The sequence below is a fragment of the Salvia miltiorrhiza genome, chromosome 7 (genome assembly GCF_028751815.1).
Source record: "Salvia miltiorrhiza cultivar Shanhuang (shh) chromosome 7, IMPLAD_Smil_shh, whole genome shotgun sequence".
NCBI lineage: Eukaryota > Viridiplantae > Streptophyta > Magnoliopsida > Lamiales > Lamiaceae > Salvia > Salvia miltiorrhiza.
The window spans coordinates 59,993,960-60,017,492 of NC_080393.1; the positions used below are offsets into that span (position 1 = coordinate 59,993,960).

At 37.9% G+C, this 23,533-nt stretch overlaps 4 protein-coding genes across 7 annotated transcripts; 3 read left to right on the plus strand and 1 right to left on the minus strand.

Annotated features, from left to right (window-relative positions):
• Positions 1-884: 884 nt before the first annotated feature.
• LOC130995281 (synaptotagmin-5-like) lies at positions 885-5,456 on the plus strand. 2 transcript variants are annotated; one of them, XM_057920514.1, is made up of 13 exons: positions 885-1,299; positions 1,380-1,484; positions 1,570-1,620; positions 1,701-1,821; positions 2,275-2,396; positions 2,536-2,637; positions 2,779-2,853; positions 3,213-3,292; positions 3,393-3,543; positions 3,620-3,850; positions 3,968-4,255; positions 4,359-4,472; positions 5,080-5,456. In XM_057920514.1, the coding sequence occupies exons 1-13, from the start codon at positions 1,195-1,197 to the stop codon at positions 5,221-5,223; spliced, it is 1,689 nt and encodes a 562-aa protein (XP_057776497.1). In that variant the 5' UTR covers positions 885-1,194; the 3' UTR covers positions 5,224-5,456. The 2 variants fall into 2 exon arrangements, with proteins under 2 accessions (XP_057776497.1, XP_057776498.1); XM_057920515.1 differs by lacking the exons at positions 885-1,299; positions 1,570-1,620; positions 1,701-1,821.
• Positions 5,457-5,692: 236 nt separating this feature from the next.
• LOC130995282 (uncharacterized vacuolar membrane protein YML018C-like) lies at positions 5,693-8,761 on the plus strand. Of its 2 annotated transcripts, none has more exons than XM_057920516.1 (8): positions 5,693-6,074; positions 6,809-7,144; positions 7,222-7,442; positions 7,515-7,579; positions 7,696-7,791; positions 7,874-7,991; positions 8,068-8,203; positions 8,582-8,761. In XM_057920516.1, exons 1-8 carry the CDS (start codon positions 5,994-5,996, stop codon positions 8,624-8,626), a joined length of 1,098 nt encoding a protein of 365 aa, XP_057776499.1. In that variant the 5' UTR covers positions 5,693-5,993; the 3' UTR covers positions 8,627-8,761. The 2 variants fall into 2 exon arrangements, with proteins under 2 accessions (XP_057776499.1, XP_057776501.1); XM_057920518.1 differs by having other exon boundaries at positions 5,697-6,074; positions 6,820-7,144.
• Positions 8,762-8,898: 137 nt separating this feature from the next.
• LOC130995283 (hydroxyproline O-galactosyltransferase HPGT3-like) lies at positions 8,899-13,276 on the plus strand. Of its 2 annotated transcripts, XM_057920519.1 has the most exons (12): positions 8,899-9,389; positions 9,514-9,577; positions 10,264-10,313; positions 10,474-10,655; positions 10,947-11,007; positions 11,144-11,216; positions 11,607-11,730; positions 11,822-11,909; positions 12,427-12,477; positions 12,582-12,653; positions 12,744-12,856; positions 12,934-13,276. In XM_057920519.1, the coding sequence occupies exons 1-12, from the start codon at positions 9,250-9,252 to the stop codon at positions 12,954-12,956; spliced, it is 1,041 nt and encodes a 346-aa protein (XP_057776502.1). In that variant the 5' UTR covers positions 8,899-9,249; the 3' UTR covers positions 12,957-13,276. The 2 variants fall into 2 exon arrangements, with proteins under 2 accessions (XP_057776502.1, XP_057776503.1); XM_057920520.1 differs by having other exon boundaries at positions 9,247-9,621.
• Positions 13,277-15,517: 2,241 nt separating this feature from the next.
• LOC130995284 (putative late blight resistance protein homolog R1A-10) lies at positions 15,518-19,238 on the minus strand. Its single transcript, XM_057920521.1, has 3 exons — positions 18,880-19,238; positions 15,912-18,678; positions 15,518-15,637 (listed from the first exon to the last, which is right to left on the minus strand). The coding sequence occupies exons 2-3, from the start codon at positions 18,665-18,667 to the stop codon at positions 15,631-15,633; spliced, it is 2,763 nt and encodes a 920-aa protein (XP_057776504.1). The 5' UTR covers positions 18,668-18,678; positions 18,880-19,238; the 3' UTR covers positions 15,518-15,630.
• Positions 19,239-23,533: the final 4,295 nt, after the last annotated feature.

Genomic DNA, 23,533 nt, shown 5'->3' on the forward strand with positions numbered 1-23,533 from the left:
TTGTATTCCCGCCTACGTGCGGTGTTGTATTATTTGTTGATGTCTCACACGCAGGGCGTTTCTCGCCTGCGTGCGGTGATGTTTTCCCACCGTTTGAGTGGTGGTGAGGTCCCACCTGCATACGGATTGCATAATTGATTATATTCAAATAACTCTCGTAATTTAAAAAAAAAAAGTAATATCTAATTTGGAGACTAAAATATTAGCATTGCCCCTTATAATTTAGAAATTAATTTTTATTTCTGCCACAATAATCACTTTAAACATTATTAATAAAATACTCTCTCCGTGTTTATAAAATACTCCATCCGTCCATGAAAGAACTTCCCATCTTTCCTTTTTGGGACGTCCACAAAAGAACTTCCTACCTATTTTTGAACTATACCCCACCACTTATAATCCTCTTACTTTTCACTTTTCACAACTCTCAATATTAATTATAACATTTTTTCACCACTCCCAATACACTCAACTACCTTTTATCCACTCTCAATACACTCAACAATATTTTTTCTTAAAACCCGTGCCACTTCCTCCTAGGAAGTTCTTTCATGGACGGAGGGAGTATATAGTATTTAATTTGTCATTTTTGTTCGTACTCACAAAATATATTTAATATATTTTTAATAAAAAAATTTATTTACGATAATGCGGGATCCTTACTCCATTTACTACATATTCAACTAATTTACATTCAACTCATTTTCTGTATTTTTCAGAAAGAAAAAGCGTAACCACTATTTTTAGCTAACTATATTTGTTTAAATTCGAACTAACTATAAAAAAATGAAAAAATGTGTAGTCGTGGCATATGAGGAGAATTGTATGACAGACACGTCACTAGTTAAGTGATAACATCTCTTTGGCAGCTGCAGTAATGGTGAATGCAGTTTTCAGACACAAAATGCGTTGATCAAAAGATTTTGTCCGTCTGTTTTAATTTCTCTAGGACTTGCCTTTTTAGTCACATGGACTTTTTGAGAAAATTAAAGTAAATAACTCTACTTGATATACTATGTAGCATAAACTTTTGTTGGAATGTTGCAGAAGAAAGGGATAGATTACACAAGGCCTTTATTCTTTACCATATCCTAACTCCAACTCAACAACAAAGTTGAGAGAAAACACTGGTCTTGAGTGGAAAATGTGAAAAAAAATTCTGGGCATTGCTGAAATTGAAGAATAATCCGCAAGATGGGATTTTTTGTGGGATATGTTCTGGGTTTTGCTATTGGAGTTAGTATGATCGTGGGTTTTGCTCGCCACCAGCATACCAGATCAAAACATCGAACTGATTTGGTATCTAAATTCAAGAATGCTCAGTGTTTTAGTTATTTATTACATCATGATTTGAATTACTGAATTCTTGATTTGTTTAGGCGGCTGCAGTTGCATCGTTTGCCCGGATGACTTTTCTAGATTCAAGGAAACTCCTTCCAGATAAATTTTGCCCTTCTTGGGTTGTCTTCTCAGAGAGACAGAAGGTAAGTTGAAGTACTTTTGATTCCTTTATTTGTTTTTTTATGTGTTGAGTTGTCTGAAATGGCTGTGTTTATTAATGGTTTGCAGTTAGATTGGTTGAATAGCCACCTTGACAAACTTTGGCCTTATGTTGACGAGGTTAAATTCTTTCTTTGATGAGATTGTGCGCGTTTTTTATATTGGATTCGGGTTTCGAGTCGTTTGTTGTTGTTGCACAGGCAGCATCTGGGGTGATAAGAACGTCGCTTGAGCCAATTCTTGAGCAATATAAATCTGCAATTTTGGTGTCTCTCGAGTTTTCTAAGTTGACTCTTGGCACCGTGGCACCACAATTCACCGGTGAGCTCGAGTGTTTTTTCGTGCACGTGCATCGTCTCGTTTGTATGAGGGGGCTAAAGGGTGCACACACCATTTTGGGAGCTAAATCAAGAAAATATCAAAACTTGAATTGGGGGGATTATAGAGAAAAGTTGACAAGTATGAGGCATTACCCTTGGATATGAGATCAAGATTTAGATTATATTAGATTTAAATTGACAAGATTTTACCTAGGTAATGTGGAGTTTTGCTCTCATCTTGTAGAGTTCAAGTGTGTAGCTACCTTTGTAGGGTGCAACTTTTTCCTTCACTCGTTTCTACTTGTCGAGTGCGTTTACATATCCCCGAGAAAAAACTCTCCTCTTTTCATAATAGCTGGTTTATATGAATGCTAGGTGAAAACAATAATTATGTGATGTGAATTGATTCATTACTTTGCTCAACATGCCTTTTTCTCTTTTCAATCTCGAATAGGAGTTTCCATGATCGATGGTGAACCCGACGAGGTTATCATGGAGTTGGAGCTGCAGTGGGACGGAAATCCGAAAATTTATCTTGATATTAAGACCAGAGTTGGTATTTCACTACCTATACAGGTACCTTATGGCATTACTTTTTCACCTTATCCCATCGCCGTTATTTGCAGTTTAGCTTGGATTTACCGTTTCAAGTGGTGGAAATTTGTTTTTTGCCGTATGTAGCAGATGAAATATGTTTAAAATTTTCTTGGTGCAGGTGAAAAATATTGGTTTTACTGGGGTTTTCAGGATAATATTCAAACCATTAGCTGACGAGTTACCTTGTTTTGGAGCTCTTTGTTATTCACTGAGAGAAAAGGTGATTCCTAGACGTTGTCGAACCATACTGTGACTTTCATGCTGAGATACTGATACTCATATATAAACGGCATCGTGTTATCGTCATTTATGAGTCCTTGGGGCTTTACTGAGTTTCTCATGTTTGTGTTTTTACCTGCAGAAAAAACTAGACTTTACACTGAAAGTAGTCGGAGGAGATCTATCATCAATTCCAGGAATATCTGATGCTCTTGAGGTTTGAAAAATCTCTTACTGAATCCTCTTCAGTTTACTCACCGGAAGAAATCTGTAGACGGGTGCATAAACCCGAGAGTTCTCTCATGCTTAACGTTATAGAATCTGCTCTTGAAAACTCAATCTACGATGAAGGGAAATGTAAGAATAAGTAAATATTAGGACATCACCGATAACCCTTGTCTGCCGGTTTGCATCTAGACCGTTGCCCCCTTTAGAGCCTACCGATATTCTCTCCTAACTTTTTCCGATAATGTCCCTAGTAATCCTTCCTGAAATATTGCTTCAATGACAACGCAAACTACTTATCGGAGCAATGAGTATTGATCTTGTAAGGCACCACTTATCTTGTGTTCGTAGGAAACAATACGAGACGCTGTGGAAGATTCTATCACGTGGCCAGTCCGTAAAATCATACCGATATTACCAGGAGATTACAGGTCTACTATCTCTTCATCATGAAACCGAAGCAGAAGCGTTTACATCCGAGATATTATTCCTCATGAAGTTTACTATCTAACTATTTTTTGCTTCCTACAGTTATCTAGAGTTGAAGCAAGTCGGAATTTTGGAGGTGAAGCTTATAGAAGCTAAGAATTTAACAAATAAAGACATCATTGGAAAATCCGATCCATTTGCTGAGTTATTCGTTCGTCCACTACGTGACAGGATAAAAACCAGCAAAACAATTGTAAGAATCTTGTCCTTTATTCTATGATTGTTTCTTATCTTTCTAGTTTGTGATAAAATGCTTTCGAATTTATTAGGACAACCAAACAAATCCAATCTGGAACGAGCACTTCGAGTTCGCTGTGGAGGATGTATCCACCCAAAACTTGACAATAAGACTTTATGACGACGAAGGGGTTCAATCTTCTGAGTTCATCGGTTGTGCTCGACTGCCACTGAGAGATCTGGAGGCTGGTAAGGTGAAAGATGTATGGCTGAAACTGGTTAAGGACCTCGAGGTTCAACGAGACCAGAAAAACAGAGGTCAGGTGAGTTTACAGAACATAACCTTCTTCCGCTTTCTTTTGATGATACTTCGTTTTTGAGACGTATACCCACATAGCAAGGTAACTTGTTTTGTTACATCTATATATCTCGGGTTAAAGGTGCATTTGGAGATCCTGTACTATCCACTGGACGCGAGCAGTGAATTGTATAACCCTTACGACCCGGACTCTGGATTGACGATCATGGAGAAGATCTACAACCATGCCAGCGATGCAGTGGATTCGTCGACATCTACTTCAGGGATGAAAAAGGAAGTCATTATTAGAGGAGTTCTTTCTGTGAAAGTGATCTCTGCAGAGAACTTGCCAGCTACGGATCAAACGGGAAAGTCCGATCCTTATGTGAAGCTAAAGCTCAAGAAGTCTGAACAGAAGGAGAAAACTAGGGTAAGATGTGAATGATCCTTTTGGCTTCGATCCACATTTCTTGGAACAAACATCTATTATCATTTCCTCGATCCCTAGCTAAACGTTGTCCTCGTATATTCAGGTAATTAATGATACATTGAATCCTGTTTGGAATCAGACGTTTGAGTTTGTTGTTGAGGATGGGCTGCACGAGTTACTAATTTTGGAAATTTACGACCATGATTTATTCGGGAAGGTACGTATGACAGCAGCATGAAGCTTCCTTCTCCGTTGTCATTTCAAGAAATGCTTGAACATAAATGAAGTTTTCTTCTCCATTGTCATTTCAAGAAATGCTTGACCATAAAATCGTTTCCTTAGATACATGACAGATTATGCAGTTGCATAGATATGCTTGAACATAAACGCGTTTCCTTAGATACACGACAGATTATGCAGTTGCCTAGATATGCTTGAACATAAACGCGTTTCCTTAGATACACGACAGATTATGCAGTTGCCTAGAAATGCTTGAACATAGATGAAGTTTTCTTCTCCCTTGTCATTTCAAGAAATTCTTGAACATAAACATGTTTCCTTAGATACACACGACAGATTATGCAGTTGCCTAGAAATGATTGAACATAAATAAAGTTTTCTTCTCAGTTGTCATTTCAAGAAATGCTTGAACATAAACGCGTTTCCTTAGATACACGACAGATTATGCAGTTGCCTAGAAATGCTTGAACATAAACGCGTTACCTTAGATACACACAACACATTATGCAATTGCCTCTCTAGCTCGCTGGCTGTTGGTTCTCTGCTTCAAACGCGTAGTGTGACTCCTATACTCGATTTTTCAGGACAAAATCGGAAGATGCATCATGACGCTCACCCGGGCTATACTGGAAGGAGAATTTACAGAGAGTTTCCCTCTTGACGGCACTGAGTCCGGAAGGTTGAATGTGCATGTCAAATGGGCGCCACAAACGATTACTCGAGATTAATCGGATGTACTGGTAAGCCAACAAGTATAGAGGTGTGGTGTTATCGACCATTATATTATGTGACTCGAATACGAAACATTTGGCCTCGAGCAATAACCACTCTATCACTAGGCCAACGAGAGTAATACTCCGAGATTGTTCCTAGAGTGAACTTTGCTCATCATAGCTCTGTAAATTCAAAGCAGTGTCTTGTAATTTCACAGCTTATACAAATTTGCCACCATTTTTTGTTATGCATTTTCTTTCATTGCGATCATTTAATTCATTAACCCAAGTAAGATTATTGAAATGAAATTGTGATCAAACAAATTAAAATAAGATAGCAAAACTCCAATTTATTGTAATATAAGTATATACACATCACATCGATCCTTTGATATTTCTATTCAATGGTAGCACTTACGATTAATTTTTATGTAAATTTCTTTACTTAATACGAAGTAATTCAATTTCGGAATCACGAAAAAGACAATCTGGCTTCTGAGATGCAAATTTTTAGGCGACAAGAAACACAATCCAAATTCAATTATCTTCAATCAATCTCATCTAAAAATGATCAATTTGGGAGTATAGATTATTCCTACTAGACAAACAAATCTTAAAGTATACGTTGATTTACATTCTCCTCAAACCCAACAAATCCCTACACATTTTGGATTTTATGATTTTTTCTCCGGCTTCATCAACCCCAATATTGAAAAACATATTCTTTTTTTCACAATTTGTGTTAAAGATTAAATTTTGTAATCTGGGTTTTTGTTGAAGTTGTGATGGGCTGGAGATACAAGGGTGGTCTGATGTTGATTGGTGTGGTGGTCTTCATTTGGGTTTCCTCTGCGGAGGTCACTCAGGTCAGAAATCTTCTTTCTACCTTATTTTATCTCCTCAATTCTAAAGTTTGAATCTTTTTTTCTTTTCATCTTATTATTAGGGTGTTATTCTTATAAGTTTAGATTTTGCCAATACTACTGTGTGGATTTCTGTTTCTATTGATATGTTTGAATGATAAAAAGTTGATGTAAATTGAGAAAATGCAGAAAACAGAGAGGAATGAAGAAGAGTTGGGAGAGAATTTCTGTATATTTACATTGCTATATAGGCTAAGAAAAGTGTGAATCACTAACTAATAAAAGGAAAAGCAACTTCAACTAAGCTAGAATACTAACTAATAAAAGTAACACTACAATTTCATTTTGGACTTTAGCAATGTCGAACTTTAGTAGTTTGTAAATTGATACTTTGTTCTTTGCATGAATTTGATGACTTCGGCTAGTTTTGTATGTCAAATTTAAGTTTGATTACCAACTCTTATTTGGAAAAAGTTATGGTATCTGGTTTTGCTTCTTGCTCTGGATGAAAATTCATATTTTTGGCTCTTCCACATTGTGTTAGGACCTTTCAATTCGTACGCGATAAGTTTTTACAAAGTTATGGTAGATGGATTCATGAACACATACATCTCTACTCTAACACACACACTTGAGGTGATTGAGATGCAAAGTTGTTGAAGACATCCAAATTGTGCATTAGTTTTAGAGGGAGTTGTTAAGCACTGAAATTATGTGGTGGTAATTTCGTGAAACAGCGTATTTTCAGAGTGTATGAGCAACCATTTGCAGTGACATATCTAGGAGCTTCTTTAATGGTGATTTACTTGCCTATATCATTTCTCAAAGAGTGGATGTGTAACTGTGTGAAGAGACGCTCACCCGAATCTCCTCTGAAGTACATTGGAGGGTCGAATCGAGAATCTTTCAGCAGAAAAGACAGCGACTTAGACCTCTCTCAACACGAGGAAGGAATAGCTTTGGTTTCTGAACATGGAGATGCTGCTAGAGTGATCAGATATAAAAATGAGTTTGCAATGAAACATATTGCTATATATGGATTCTACATGGCACCTCTTTGGTTTATCACAGAGGTAGTGTCACTTTTACTTTGAGTTTCATAATATCAGCAAAATCCATTATTCTTGACTGGTGTATTATTTGCTTGCAGTACTTATCAAACGCTGCACTTCTACGTACAAGTGTGGCGAGCACGACTGTTTTATCGTCTACCTCGGGGCTGTTCACTCTCATGATCGGTGCGTTTCTGGGAGAGGACTCCATAAATGTAGCAAAGGTAGTTTCTGTGCTGGTCAGCATTCTTGGTGTTGTGATGACAACTCTAGGAGGGACTTGGGCCTCTGATGATGACTTACAACTAGATTCTTCGTCGTAAGTCCTTTCAAATATTCTCGCTCTTGATGATGAGGGAATTGATTGATTTTTTTAGCATGATATACGTAGGAGAGGTACGCTCGTTGGGGATCTTCTTGGGCTGCTATCAGCCGTAACGTATGGCTTATTCACAGGTTTGCTGCTTTAACACTGATTAAAGAGCTTATAAGCTCAGCCAAACACCCCCCCGTTGATCAATTCAATCCATCTTTTCGTATGTATGTATTGATTTTTGTTGTTGGTGCTGCAGTACTTCTTAAGAAAATTTCTGGGCATGAAGAGAGGAGGGTGCAGAAGTTATTTGGTTATATTGGATTATCTACACTAGTTTCACTTTGGTGGCTAGGTTAGTTTTTATTTTTTATTTTTTATCTTGTTGATGGATTATGGTTGTATATGTAGCTGAAACTGTGATTTCCTCATTTCAGTATGGCCACTGAGAGCTTTGGGAGTGGAGCCTGAGTCGACGTTCCCGACCTCTGCTAAGGTGGCGAAGCTTGTGGTGGCGAATGGGCTCATCGGAAGTGTGCTCTCCGACTATTGTTGGTAAGTCGTTGCAGTGTGGGTGGAACTTGACTCTTAATGTAACGGTTGGTTCATATATATATCGGATTGATTATAGGGCCTTGAGTGTGGTGTGGACGACGCCGCTGGTGGCGACGTTGGGGATGTCTCTCACCATTCCGGTGGCCATGCTGGCCGACATGATCATCCACGGACGACACTATTCTCTTATCTATATCATTGGCTCTATTCAGGTAAGGAGTAATAGCCTGTAAATTATCGAACTTTAATTTAATTCGATTTCGCTAAAGAGACTGGACTCCGACCTAATTCACTCATTAAAATATTGTTGTTTCTGATTGAAATTTGATATAAATAACCGAAATCGCTTTGAATATGAGGGCGAAATTCTAAATGGCCATGTCAGTGTTAAATTAGATTGCAATCCAACTTGGAAGCAAAATCAAATGAATTTAAAAAGTTGAGTAATTATCATGCATATCTTTTAATTGGTGTGTAAAACTAAAATTTGGTCAAAATTTATATCATATATTTAAATAAGCAAAGAAAATCTTCAATTATTTGGATGCATTGGTTTGTAGCTTCATCTTATAAAGTAATGGCATTTTCAGGTGTTTGCTGGATTTGTAATAGCCAATCTTTCTGATTGGCTATGACCACACTTGGACATATTATGCTTAAAGGTGGAAGTTTGCTAAATTGTTAATACTACAAAAATAGGGCCTTTTTCTTTTATATACATATTATTATATATAGTGACTAATGAAGATAAACATTTAGGCATTTCTCCTTACTTTGCTAGATTTGCATGCAGAGTTACATATAACCAAAAAAAAAGGGATTGCGGATGTCAATTTTTATTTTTATTTTTTTTGGATAATCTTCACAATATTTGATTGCTGAATTGAGGAAATCTTTACATCTCAAAACAATAATTGCAAATTGTTGAGATCATATTATATATTATGGTCAAAGGTTTTCCGAATCCCAAGTTGATTTTTGTAATTCAGTATTATCATTGAAAATGTCTATTAATTAATTACTATAATCCGGTTTCATAAATCCAAGCAAAAATAAATAAAACGTGGGGAACTAATTTGAAAAGAAAATAAAAAGAAATAATGAATAATATTAAAAAAGTAACTGCCTTTTTTTTTCCTCCAAACAAACTCTTAACGACTGCCGAAGTCGACTAGCATTCAAACCAAAAATCTTCCGTTTTTCATCGCGAATCCCATTGATTCGTAACCACACACGCAAAATTGGATCAAATTCGCCAATGGAGAGCAGCTTGCCGCTCACTACGGCGTCGTATTCGAAATCGGAGAGACGATCGAAATCCAAGAATGTGCAGACCTCAAAGTCTTCTGTTGTGCTTGCTTTTCTTTCTTGCCTTGCCTGGCTTTACGTTGCTGGCCGGTTTGTTTTTCTGCTCTTTTTTTGTTTTCTTTTACCAAATAATGTGGTTGACGGTTGAGGATTTTTGTTTTTTTATTTTATTTTTTTGATGATCACTCGCCACCTTTACCCTTTTTGGTGGCAGTTTGTGGCAAGACGCAGAGAGCAGAAAGCTGCTGGAAAATTTGATGAAGAAGAATTCTGATCAGGTTTGAATTATGGATTAATCATGGGAAATGAAGCAGCAATTTTGGTTTGTTGTTGCATTTTCTTTCTCTGTCTTAAGTTTGCAAATGAGGATATTCGATTCCTATTGATAACCGTGATTGTCATAGTTGAGGGCATGCCAACTCTTTATGTTCATTATCTGGGGAATTTGAATGGCTGAATTGGAGGGAATAAAAAATGCCTCAGAATAATTGAATTTTGTGGTGTGTGAATTACTTTCTTTTCAAAGGACTAGTTGGGGAAGTGGAATATGATTGAGACATTCTAAATTCTAAGTTTCTAACTTAAGGGGGGTTAGTCGAGCATCGTCTTTGAGCAGGTGGGTCCTAAGATACTACGACATCTACCTGAAGTAAACTTTAGCTACATGGATGATGAAACGCATACCACGTGATGCTATTTGGAGAGGGGGTGTATAGCAATATTATGAAAGTAGCCACAGGAGTTCATGCTGCCTAGCGGCTAGACCATGGGATCTTTCGTGTCATTTAGTCTCAAGAATAGCTACACGTGCTCTATGTAATATGGGGTTAAGTCAGTTCTGGGTAGCAAACGACTTTTGCGTTTTCTGTTTTCATTGAATATGGTAGTCTTTATGAAACTTAAGGCTGACAAGGATCTTCCCACAAAATCTAATCAAAACTTATGTTTGTGCTTTTATTGGCAGCGACCTAAGGTGCTCACAGTGGAAGACAAACTAATGGTCTATGGATGCAAGTACATGTTATCATAACTTCACTTCTTTCTAATTGCCAACAGTTTTTCTTTTCTTTTTCCAGAGGAATTGCACACAGTTAAAATTTTGTCTAATGTGTAAGCTATCTACTATTTAGGAAGATGAGGCATATTGACCGTATTATCATGATAAAACTGTTAGGGACTTGGAGCGAAAAATTGTTGAAGCAGAGATGGAACTGACATTAGCTAAGAGTCAAGGCTATCTTAAGAACCAAGTGCAGCCTTCTTCTGATAAAAAACTGCTTGCTGTAATCGTTATATATACTAGTTTTGGGGGTCGGTTGCGACGCAATGTCATCAGGGGGTCCTGGTTGTCAGAAGGTCAGTATGAAGTCAATTTTCATGTTTGTTTGTTCATTCTAAATTACTTTTATATCCTATACTAAAAACCATCTACAAAGAGCTTGGACAGTGTGCATTCAGTGGTTCAACCCATAACCCATATTTGGGTTTAAATATGATAACCTCAATTACCTCTTGCATGCATGCGATCCTATCTATAAATACATTATGTATTCTTTCCTTTTGCCTAGATACATTCATGGTTATATGGATGTTCTGCTGCAACTATAACTGAAGGTCTAAAGTTTATGAACTTGGTGCTTGTTGCAGCTGACGCATTAGCAAAGCTTGAAGAAAAAGGGATTGTCATAAGATTTGTCATTGGGCGCAGGTTTATGATGCAACACTATTCTCTTAATGGAAACTATTTTCCTTGATTTTCTTGTTAACTCACTATTAAATATGATCCCTTCAAGGCTTCATCAACCAAAAGAATTTTTAAGAACTGTCTGTTTTATTTTTTCCAGTCCTAACCGAGGTGATACCTTGGACCGCAATATTGATGAGGAAAATCGAACAAAGAAGGATTTCTTGATTCTCGTGAGTCAATTAATGCATGCTGATTATTTTCCTGTTTATGTAGAGAATCGTGCATGTTAAATTAGTTTAAGGGATTCTCCCTCATTGAATTTTAGATTCAAGTATAGATCTTGATCCATGGTAGTCATCTACTTGACTTTATTGTGCTCGTCATTGTTGTCAAGATATTGAAAGTGGCCAAGGGACTTGGGGCCCCAAAATAATTATAACTCTAAAGAAACAATAAATCTCAAGCAGAAATTTTTAGAGCCAAAGAGCTTGGTAGCTTAATTGTGATATTCTTGAATGACAACAATAGTTGCATTTTTTTTTTTTGGTCCTTCGTGTCCCTTTTATGTGCATTTAAGGGTATTCTACATGATGTGAATAACGACATTCTTTTGTGGTTAGGATAATCATGAGGAGGCTGATGAGGAATTGCCCAAGAAAGCAAAATTTTTCTTTAGCGCAGCAGTGCAGATGTGGGATGCAGAGTTTTACATTAAAGTTGATGACAATGTTGATCTGCAACTTGGTAAATTCTGGAAATATTACTTAGAAAGTTGCAACTTAGCTTAAATTTCCTATGCTCGGTAAGGATATCATATTTGCCGTTCTCTTGGCAGATGATTTGATTCAACTTATACAAAGCCGCCATGGTCAGGATAGTGCTTATATTGGTTGCATGAAGTCTGGGGAAGTAGTAGCTGAAGAGTAATTCATTTCTCTTAATTTGATTCTATTTGAGTTGTTATGTGTAATCTATATTTCAGACGAGGCTCTTGCTCATGCTGGTTTATCTAATGATCCAATTGTGTGCATTATAAGTCTATATTAGTGAATCTTAGTCATTTCTGGGGGGCGCTTATTTTGTATTATTGATAACGATTGAGCATTTTTATCCTTAAGATTATGATTTCTCCAATTCCACCATTTGAATGGGATATGAATCAAGCAAACCTAGTTCAATGGTAGAAATTATTAAGGGCCTTGAAGTATCCCAAAGTTTCAATTCATCTTAGTAAACAAGAGATTAGCCTTACTATTTTTGTCTATCTAGGCTTATCCTCAAAAGGAAATGTCACCTCAGTGTATGGACCAATCTGTATGTGTCTTATTTACTGTATTATTATAATTATGTTTTATCAATAAAATTTAGTTTCTTATTTAAAAGAAAGAACATGAAATGCAGATCACCTTTCTAAACTGGAAAACATTGTTCAATTTTCAGGGGAATGCAATGGTATGAGCCTGAATGGTGGAAATTTGGTGATCAGAAATCGTAAGTAAAGCACTATGATATCATGAGTAACAGATATTCTTTGAAAGGCTATTTCTGAATATCAGTTCCAAATTGTCGGTAGATGATCTGAGCTTATGTTTCAGGTATTTCCGTCATGCAGCTGGTTCTATCTTCATACTCTCAAAAAATTTAGCTAAGTACATACATATCAATAGGTAAGCTTATCATAGCATGCATTGAACTGAAACTACGAGTTGATGTGAAAAAGTAGATATGACAATCTCATCCACTTCCATTCCACGCAGTGCATCCTTGAAGGTTTATGCTCACGAGGATGTATCCGTGGGGTCATGGATGATGGGTCTTTGCGCAACCTATATAGATGACAGCCGTATGTGCTGTAGTTACTCAAGCCAAGGTAGGTATGCATTGATAATATAATACTACATGGCTATGCTCACTCTTGTTGGTATGTCTCAAATGGTAACTCTGCAGACAAGATCTGCTCGTTGGCTTGACGTTACAGTGAGACGAGCCTTTGCAGCAGCGCTACAGTTGGGATACATTTTGTGCAGAGAAACAGAGGAACTCATGGATCTTTAGTTAGTACCATTCTTATTTTTTGTTAGCTGCCAAGAATGTCGGTTTTTATACCTCAAAAACTCGTAACTGCATAGAAAGATATATCTGAATTAGGTGGATTGCTCTGGGAAAATTGCTCACCCAGAAGCATGTTCAGTATAGAACTATAGATACATACAATACATACATATTTGTCACAAAAGAGGCTGGCACACACAGTTTTCCAAAAGATATATATATTCCTTTTGTTTCTTAATTATGAGCGTTTTTCTTGTATGAAGGCTGCAAATACTATGGAAAGTTGAAAAATAAATAAGTCAAATGATGGAGTTGATTGACGAAATTGGATGCATAGTAATTTATTTGACTTGTTGTTATGAGCGTTTTACTTGGATGAAGGCTGCAAATATTATAGAAAGTTTAAAAATAAATAAGCGAAATCGGATGCATAACATGAGTTGGGGATATATAATTCCTGGAGTTACAAAAATGAATCATTAATATCTTTATATAATATTTAATACATCAAACCAAACATAAACTATATTTTTATTAATATTTTAATACATACTACCAAACTTAATATAACATATAATAAAAGACATTCTAATAAAATAAATCACACCTTATCACATATTACGTATTAAACGAATCCAATGGTGAAATATTTTGTGTCTTCAACTTTCAATGTTTTTCTGATGATATCCTCAACTTTTGTTTTCCAATCCATTAAAATCCTGCAACTTAAAATGTTTTCTAAAAAAATGTGCTGTTATACAAAATTCGGCAACAAAATAATGAGTACTTTACTGGATTTTTAAGTTGAGTGATGTCGTTTTATTGGGCGACCTAAAATTCTTAAAGTTCAGCGAGATGACTCGTCATTTTGTCTGTCAGATTTTGTATGGCGCGATATTTTTTTTGCAAATGCTGAAAGTTTGAATTTTTTTTAACAGAGAGCAAAATTTGAGGACATCATTCTTAAAAACTTTGAAAGTTGGAGTTTTTTTACCATGATTAACTCTATATAATTGTACATGGCTTACTTTAACTTGCAATGCGACACTATGATCATAAAATTTCTCAAGAAAAGGCCTTGAGTCTTAATATGGCGATAATGAACAATACCACAAGACTCCTTTGCTTCCTTGTGTTTGTTTGCCATGTTCAAAAAGGTACGACACACAAACACAAATACAAACACAAATATACAAATATAGTAGTATTAATTTTCAAATACGAGATTATGTTGTTACATCTTAACTTCGTAGTGGATAATTTTCCCTAGACAAGGCTCCCCAAACGTAGGTGTTCTATTACTGAACTGAGTTATCATTCTTGGTGTTCATTTCTGATACTGTGTTTGCTACTATACTTGTTACCTGCTTCGTTACAGTATCTGCATAAGTACTCACATTGGTTATTACAACACATCTCAGCATATGTTTTATGGATTAGTTATTCTTTCGCATAATTACAGGTTGGAGTCCGTCAGAGGATTGCCCTACGACGGCGTTGTTTGTGAATCAGACAGCAACGGGGAGAGAGATCGAGTTGAAGAAGGAATGGAACGTCACCATCAGACACATCTGCGTTACATGCTTACTCTCCGAAGTGAATGTCACGTGTCCGAATCTTGAGAAATCCCTTGCAAAGGTCAACGCAGCCGTCATCTCCAAAACCGCAAATGGCAATTGTCAACTCATTGGCGGCAAACAGTTTGATACCTACGCCAACTTCGATTTTACGTATGTTTGGGACCGCATCGATTTTCAACCCCTTGAATTCTTCACAAACTGTTATTAGTTATTAGTGATTTTTTTCGATTACACACATCACATATGTTTGGTATTTGTTACCATGTCAAATAAAAATAAAGAATGTGGCTTAATAATTGGTTATTGCACAAAAAAAGAAGACAAATTTCGAATAAATGGTGCTATTGTTGAACTGCTTATTGGGTATTATTAGAAAGTTATTGATTGGACGGAATTGAGATTGAGAAATTTAAAGTTGGATTTTTGGTCGGAATGAAACTTGGAAATTGGAATCCTCTATCTTATTTTTGATGTTCTATTTTCGATTTTTTATAGTTTTTAATTATTTTTTTCTTATGTTTTAGTAGTATAATATTTAGATAATTATAGTGGTTATAAAGTAGTTTATAGTGGTTATATTTAGATAATTAATTTTTTCTTATGTTTATATATATATATATATATATATATATATATATATATATATATATGAGAGCGCTCCAATTATACCCCTTATTTTTATTGAGACCTGAAACACGATCTCTTGCGTTTATTTCATCAATCATATGATTTATATTGTATCTAGTTCAATTTGTATCATCCCCTTTCCTAATTCACAAAAAATTAAAAATTTGTATGGTAACACTCATAAATCATACGAGCTAAAATGCTTCCACGGGGAACCTTAGCTTTTCTATTTGGTTGGATAAGGATAATTCTCATGCAAAAATGAAGATGCATTCAAACGATAGAAATATGTACTGTAAAATTTGCACGATAAAAGCACAAAATATGAAATCAAAAATAAAAGTTATCATCGTGGAAATTTATTCAAACCAAGAAAACGAAATGCCTAATTTGTACTCCCTCCGTCCGCCAAAAGTATTCCACAATTACTATATTTGGCGTCCGCAAAAAGTATTCCACTTTCCTTTTTAAGCCATGGTCCCACCATCCACCTTTATATTTTATCCTTACAAACACTCTTTATTTACAAAAAACCCACCCCAAATTCAATCTCCACCACACATCTCAAAAAGTGGTGGGACCCTTTCTCCACTACATCAACATCATCACCAATTTTATTAATCTCCGTGCCCAGCCAAAGTGCCATACTTTTGGCGGACGGAGGGAGTATCAAATTGAACATTATTAAGTGTGAGGCCCTCTGCTTCCACCATTGCCATGAAGCACTCCACTTCATGTTCGAGGACAGTAATTTGGATTTGAAGGTCATCATTGCCCTGACACTCGAGCTGCTCCTCTTTTATTTTGATAGCTGAAATCGCGGCAGAGTTGCTACAACATACCACGTGAATAAGTTTGAGTGTTGGTATCTCACCAATACCCCATGGGATCTCTTCCAAGTCACGTAGCCAACTAAGCTGAAGCTTCTCCAGAATTGGGAAATGACAACTATCTGCATTCCAACATCTCAGCTCACAGCCATCAATTTTCAAGAACTTGAGGCGTTGAAATTGCCCATCAACAGGACTCCACGTGCTGCCATTCCAGTTCCATTTTATCTGGAGAACTTCCAGTATGGACAGCGAACCAATCATTGTCAGATCATCCCATTCAAAATTGATCATTTCCAAAGCCAACTTGTTTAGAGATTTGGGAAACGAGAGCATCTCAATATTCAGCTGGCCAAACCTGATGCATACCAGTTTTAGTGATTCAAGTTTATGCAAGCGATCAATATTACACAAACAATCAATCAAACTATCATCCCATCCTTGAAAGTCATCATTATATTCAAGATTCAATTTCTTGATGTTGGGAATGATGTTGCACACATCCTCACTCAACCTCAAATTCACTGCTCTCCCAAGCGTCTGAAGATTATCCAAGATTAACAACTCATCTTGTCCATCGGGGTGAGGAAGATAAATTTTAGGACACTGGATATGCCTAAGTAGTCGCATCTTCCAAATTTCAATTGGTGCAACAACTCGACGACGGTAGGTGAAAGATTTGTGAAAGATTAAAACATGCAGATTCCATACCAAGGATAATGAACTAGGAAGCTCCAACATAGACAGGTAACCAGGTTGCCTCGCAGCAAGGTAGCGCAAGTTAACACACCCATTTAATGATTCTTCAACTGACCCGTCACTGTATACATCCAAAACTCTCAGCAATCTATGTTTATGAAACTCCTCATTCTGAAATTCAGAGTTCATGATAGAGCGTGCAAGTTGGGGACTGGAAGTTTGGCTCCACCAATCATTGTGATATACGAGGCGACGTTCTGTGCCTACTACATGACCTTGACCTTGAGAGATCACATGAAAAAACCCTTGTTGATCTGCTACTTTTAAGCATAGGTCTCTTAAAAGATCATGAATATCACAACGTTTCATCTTCCCATTTTTACTTCGCCTGCCGACCAATATCAGATTTCTATCAACAAGTTCCTTCAAGTAATCCTCTGCAATCTCTTCCAAAACTTGGCCTCCATTTGATTTCAAAAATCCCTCAGCAACCCAAAGTTGGATGATTCTCGAGATCTTGAGGTAAAAAGAACTTATATGCTTAAGAACTCCAATATGAAGAAAGCAAGGCTTTAGATGAGGAGGCAAGTGGTTATAACTTGAAAACAATACATCTAAGCTTTCTTCTTTCTCTTTTGAATTGGGACTTGATTCTATATCTTCGGCAACACTCTTCCAATATCCTATTGTCCTAGGAGACTTTTGAAGACTCCCACCAATCACAACAATGGACAATGCTAGTCCTTTGCATAATCTAACAATCTCCTTTCCAACCTCCTCAAGTTCACTTGGGCAATCTTCATTTTGGAATGCCTTCTTACAGAATAATTCCCAACTTTCATTCTCATCTAGAAGATTCTTTGAAAAACAAGAAGAGCCACAATCGTTAGCCACATCTGACAACCTAGTAGTTAGAAGAATTCGGCTTCCATTTCCGTTATCGGGAAAGAAACGCCTCACTTTATCCCAAGCTTCAACACTCCATATGTCATCTAATATGATCAAATATCTCCTACCAAATAAAGTTTTATGTAACTGTTCTCCTAATTTATTTACATCTTTATCGGAGGAGTTGTCTTTGTCAGAAAGAAGTTGTTGAAGAATTTGTTTAGCATTGTAATGCGCATTGTAATGCTGAGATACAGTAGCCCAAGCACGAATATCAAAGCGATCGATGATGAGTTGATGAGCATAAATATTTTTGGCAAGAGTAGTCTTACCCATGCCGCCCATACCCACGATTGAGATGGTATGCAGATTGGATCGTTGACCGGTGAGCTCGTCAAGAAGCTGAATCAACTCATCACGAAACCCCACCATAACAGTTTCTTCTCCGGTCTGAGTATACTGAGGTGTTGAATGCGTGGGAGGTTGGTCCTCTCTCACTCTCTGTTTCTCCATCAACTCATTGGCCTTTCCGATGATAGCATCCATGTCTTCAATTATCTGCCGCAGATACTCCAAGCATCCATCTCCAGCCACATGAGATGCAGGCTCTTCAATTGCTTGGTTGGATCCACCGTGAACTTGATCCACATCTCCAACTGCAGCTGGATTTTTCTCTTCAATTGCCCTTTTTTTCTGTAGATACAAGGAGAAACTCAAAGCTGCATCGCGATCATCAGCTGAAAGAGGAAGGAGTTGATTGACGATGTGAGATTCAATCATATCTTGGGCTGTATGAGCAGCAGATGTGATTAGGCTTTCGAGATCTTGTGCTTCTTCGCTAACTCCACCATAATTAAAGGTCTCTATGAAATCGAGCAACAAATCAGCCTTCTCCTGAAGGGATTGGATCTGATTAATGTTGTGGAAAGAAGTGGAAAGGGTAGGATGGGTCATCATCTGCTGAATGGTATTCAAGAGAGAAGCGAGAGCTGCATAAGCTGCCATCTCAGATTAAACTGCAGATTGCAAAATGAAAATTGGTCAACGGAAGTGTTGTTGGAGACGAAAGAGTGTTTGGTTGGTAGCAATATTATTAGGAAGATAGATTTCTTTTAGATATCATATGAACATTTTTAGATTTGTAATAATTCTCTCTTATTTTTCTTGAACAAAGCCTGCTGTTTCACTCCCACATTTTTAGATTTGCATTCGTTTACCTGCTATTAGTCGTTGGGTTGGGGAGGCACCGGAAACTGCTACAGAGTCGCCGGACCAATGGGCCTCGACTGGTCACTGATATGGGGAGGGGCGCAGGTTGCTGCTACGGAGCATTCGAGGTGGGCAAGCGACGGAAAAGAGAGAGAGAGAAGCTGTTGGGCTGGGGAGGCAGAATCGCTGGACCAATAGGCCGAGATCGGAGGAAGTGAGACAACGAAAAATAATGGGTTGCGCCTGATTTTGAGGTGAAGCGAGGCGGGCGATGGCAAAACTAGGGCATCGACTATTTTGAGGTGTGAGCAGAGAAGAAGATGAAGAAGAAGCCAAGAAGCGGCCAAATAGATATGCAAAACTAGGGCATCGACTATTTTCCCTTTTATATTCTTTTCATTTTTATTTTTCTAATTTCTTATTGTGAATTTTTGTATTTGTATATGAAATTCAATCTGGGCCATTTAGTTTAATTTGGGCTATTCGATTGATTTATTTAGGGATAATTGCATGTAATATCATCAACTATAATAAAATTCCATTTTTCCCATAATTTCTCAAAATTCCAATTTTTACCATAAAACAAATAATTCATCCATTTTTCCCATTCCCAACTTTATGATAATATCAAAACAACCCCACAGATATGCAAAATATTACAGCAATCCCCACAACTTATTCTTTTCAGTTTAAAACACCCCAATGAATACTCTTATAATTATAACAACATAAATCATTAAAACATTAAAACGGGCCCAACATGCTTCCGTAACACTTCAAAATAATTCAAAACATAAATCAACAGTATACCTTTCGTCGACTGGTCACCTTCAGGAGCTTTTGTCGCGTTTTACGGACTTCCTGCCTCCTCGGCCTTCGTCCAACCACACACTCGCAAGTGATGGTTGCAACCTTCTTCCTTCACTGTGTTTCGGCTTTCGCCGAATGGTCACCTTCAGGAATCAGTTTCCTTCCTTCACTGTGTATCGACTTCGAATATTTTTGTTGATAGATGAAAAGAAAATATTTTTACTCAACCGGAAATTGGGCTAAAACGAGCGTTAAAAGAGGAATTATAAAATATTTATTTTATTTCATAATAATCTCCCTTAAGGGAGGAGACTAACTTGTTTAGCTACTCATAGTAGCTAATTCTTGTATACATAAAATAAAAGAAACAAAACTAGAATTTGAAAAAAAACTTTGAAAACAAAAAATTAAAAATTACAAAGATAATTTTCTAGAGAGAGAGAGTGTTTGTGAAAATGTGTTGTGATTTTCGGGTTCCCTTCTTCTCTCCAGAGCTTGAGTTTATATAGAGGTTTGATCCCCTCTATTATTGCTTGGTTGATGGCCTCGGATTCTATCCTCGTGGCCAACTTGCTTGAAATTGACAGCCACCTTCTTTTGTCGGCCTTGATTGCCGATATTTATTGGTGTCATCACATGGTGCTGGACCCTTGCTTTATTGCTTGGTAGGGGCCGGCTGCTTTTCCCTTCCACTCACGTTTGTCCTGGAGCATTTGGTGAGTGGTCCTCCTGTCATTCCACCCACTTTTATCATTTCTTTTGTGGGTGCAATCCTTGCTGTGAATCACATGATTCACTTTGCTTTGTCGGCCACCTTACTTTTTTGGTGCCCGAGGGGTTCTTCCCTTTGGAGTCTGATGCTCATCATGTTCATCAGACCGGAACCTCCTTCTGTCAGGTTTCGGGAAGAATCCTTTACCGAATTCCGGCTCCTTCTGCGTTGAACATTGATCGCAGACTTTCTCAATCCAATGGCCCATATGAGCCATGTTGCAAAATTTGCGACGAGTCTCCTTGCTCCCCGCTATCTTGTTTTCCCACAACATTTGCCGTTTATTCTCAAAGGATTTTTCGGCAAAAGGGGTCGTAGTTCCTGTCATTGTGTTAACCAGGAACGTTCCCAGATCTGAGCTTTGGTAGAACTTGAATCTGGACTTCATTTTGTCCATCTCTGTGAGACAGACCCATAGACCCCATGCTCGTCTAGTGGAGATTTGATCCTCCTTGTATGTTGAGACGATTGCGGCCTGGAAATCGGGAACTTTGATCCGGTTCAGGGCTCCCGTGTCAGGTCTCCGAAGCTTGATGAAGTGGAAAGCTTCATGGATTCCTTTTCCAACTGGTTCTGGCGCTGCACTGAAAAAGTACAATTCCAAAACATCTCCCCTTTTAAGGGACTCGTTGTTCTCCCATGCATCAAACACCGTTTTCTGGATCCATTTGGGTAGACCCTTGATCTCGGTGAAGGCTGGAGAGGTGGTATAAACTGAGGCTAATGCCCCGAACTCATACCATTCCTTGACGTCATTTGGATTAGCTCCTGGTGTCGTCCAAACTCGAGGATATTTTCCTGCAACATCAACCCGGCAATTTCCCGGATTAATGCCCTTTCTTGTGAGAAGTTTCTCCCACCTGTCTTGATACATCTGCCAAGAAGGAGAAATATCAATAAAATCAGTATCAACCATAACTTGGCCTGTCATGGGCCTAAGATTGATCTCTTCCTCTTTTACCCCAGAGGTGGAGGGTTGACATGTTGATTCAGGGTGTGACCCCTTAACAACATCTTTTCCTCGAGGGTCCGGCTGTGAAACCATCGCCTCAGGACTTGGGCTAGGGGTACTTGAATCCCCTGCTACAGGTAATCCGCCCTGTACGGAAAGCATTGCTTTAATCCGATTATCTCGGATAACGCGCAAGAGCGGCTTGTTGATTGCTTCTTGAAGATTGAACATCTTCATGAAGCAGGCATCGATTTGGTTAGATACTTGAGCTTCGTCAGCTGCTTGTATCTTCCCTGATTGTTTAGTGTGTAGAACACACTTTTGCCATTCCTGTTGTAGCAACTCTAAGCTTTCAAAGAGCTGCGCCTGTTTTGCCTCGATGGCCTCCACCTCAGAGAGCTCCATCCCTTGTTAGGAAATCTGCAAGAATATTTTGATCAGATTTTACAATGACAATATCATAATCATAATATTGGCATTCTGCTTGCCATCTAAGTAATCTTGCCCTTTCAGGTTTAGATTCTATCTTTTTTTGTTAGGAAAGCTTTAACATTAGTGTTATCAACTTTCAAAACGAATTTTTTAGCAAGTAAGAAAATCGGCCATTTTTTAAACGCCTTTCGCACTGCAAAGAATTCCTTTTCGTTGATGTGCCATCGCACAGCTTCGTTGTCGGAGAAAAGACCGCTACAAAATCTGCAAGGTTCTTCTCCATAAGGGGTGATCTTTGTGAGCACGGCTGCCCACCAGAAATCACTTGCGTCTGTATAGAGGACCAGGTCATCCTCATCTTGTGGTATTGAAAGTTTTGGGAGATTTTTGCAAATCTCTTTTAACTTCTTCATACCCTCCCGATGCTCCTCTTTCCAAATGAATGGAACATCTTTCTTCAATAACGGACTGAAGACTTTCCGGTACTCTGCAAGATTTTTGATGAACATTCCTGCAAAGTTAACGACTCCGAGAAAACATTGGAGCTGCTTCTTTTCTTTGAGATCCTCCGGGAAATTCTGGACTTTTTCCACAATATGATCTTGTAGAATGATTCCAGATTCATCGATCTCAATTCCCAGAAACTCCATCTTCTGGGTGGCTATGACTGCCTTCTTTTCAGACAGCACTAGTCCTTCTTGTTGGCAAACATCCGCAAAGATCTCCAGATGCCCCATTGGCATGACATTCCAGACATAATGTCCTTGTGGAGTTGAGAAGGCTGTAAACTTTTTACTTCCTTCTTCCATGCGAATCTGGTAGAAGCCTGATTTGCAATCGAACTTTGAGAATACCTTTGCACTTCTAATGCAGTTGATGAGGTGTTCTCTACTTGGGATGAAGTATCCATCAAACTCAAGAATGTCATTAATCCCTTTATAATTAATGACCAATCTTGGCTTTCCTCGCTTGATCTCCCCATGATTTCTCACCAGAAATCCAGGACTGCTGTAGGGTGATCTTCCTTCTTCGATTAATTTTAAATCAAGGTGTTCCTTGATTATACTCATCATATCCTGTTGATCTCGAGGGTTCATCAGGATAGGTCTGAACCTTACGAACTCATGCTCCTTTCCAGTTTTAACTTTCAAGGTTGCTCTGAGCTGGTTCTTGTCCCACCATGCCAAAGGATCCTCGTGGTAACATTTCTGGATTCTCCTTTTGACGTCGGCTATGGACACCTGTTCTTCTTCCTTGATATCTTTGTGTGATATCAGAGAGACTTTGAGGATTTGAATTTCTTCCTCAGAGAGATCTGGGAATCCCTCAGTTCTGCATTTGAGCAAAACTTCTCCGAATCTCCTTTGATCCTTCATTTGTGGTCTCCAGAGTCTGCCATCATCACCACGCTTGCTGCGGAATTTGATTGGCATTGAGCGATGAAAAGCTCCATTGAGCCTTTGCACAATGATCTTGTGATCACAATTGGTTGTGAACACTAGCCTCCTGGCTTCATTGTCTTGTATGTACCGCTTAAAGCTTTGCAGAAAATTATTTCCAAATAATATATCTGCTCCGGTATCATGAAAATAAATTGGTGGAGTCTTGACCTTGTACCAAGGTGTCTGTCCTGCTCCGCCGATCAATATTTTCGTTTGTTTTACTCCATTTGATAGAAGTAATATATTTTTGGAGA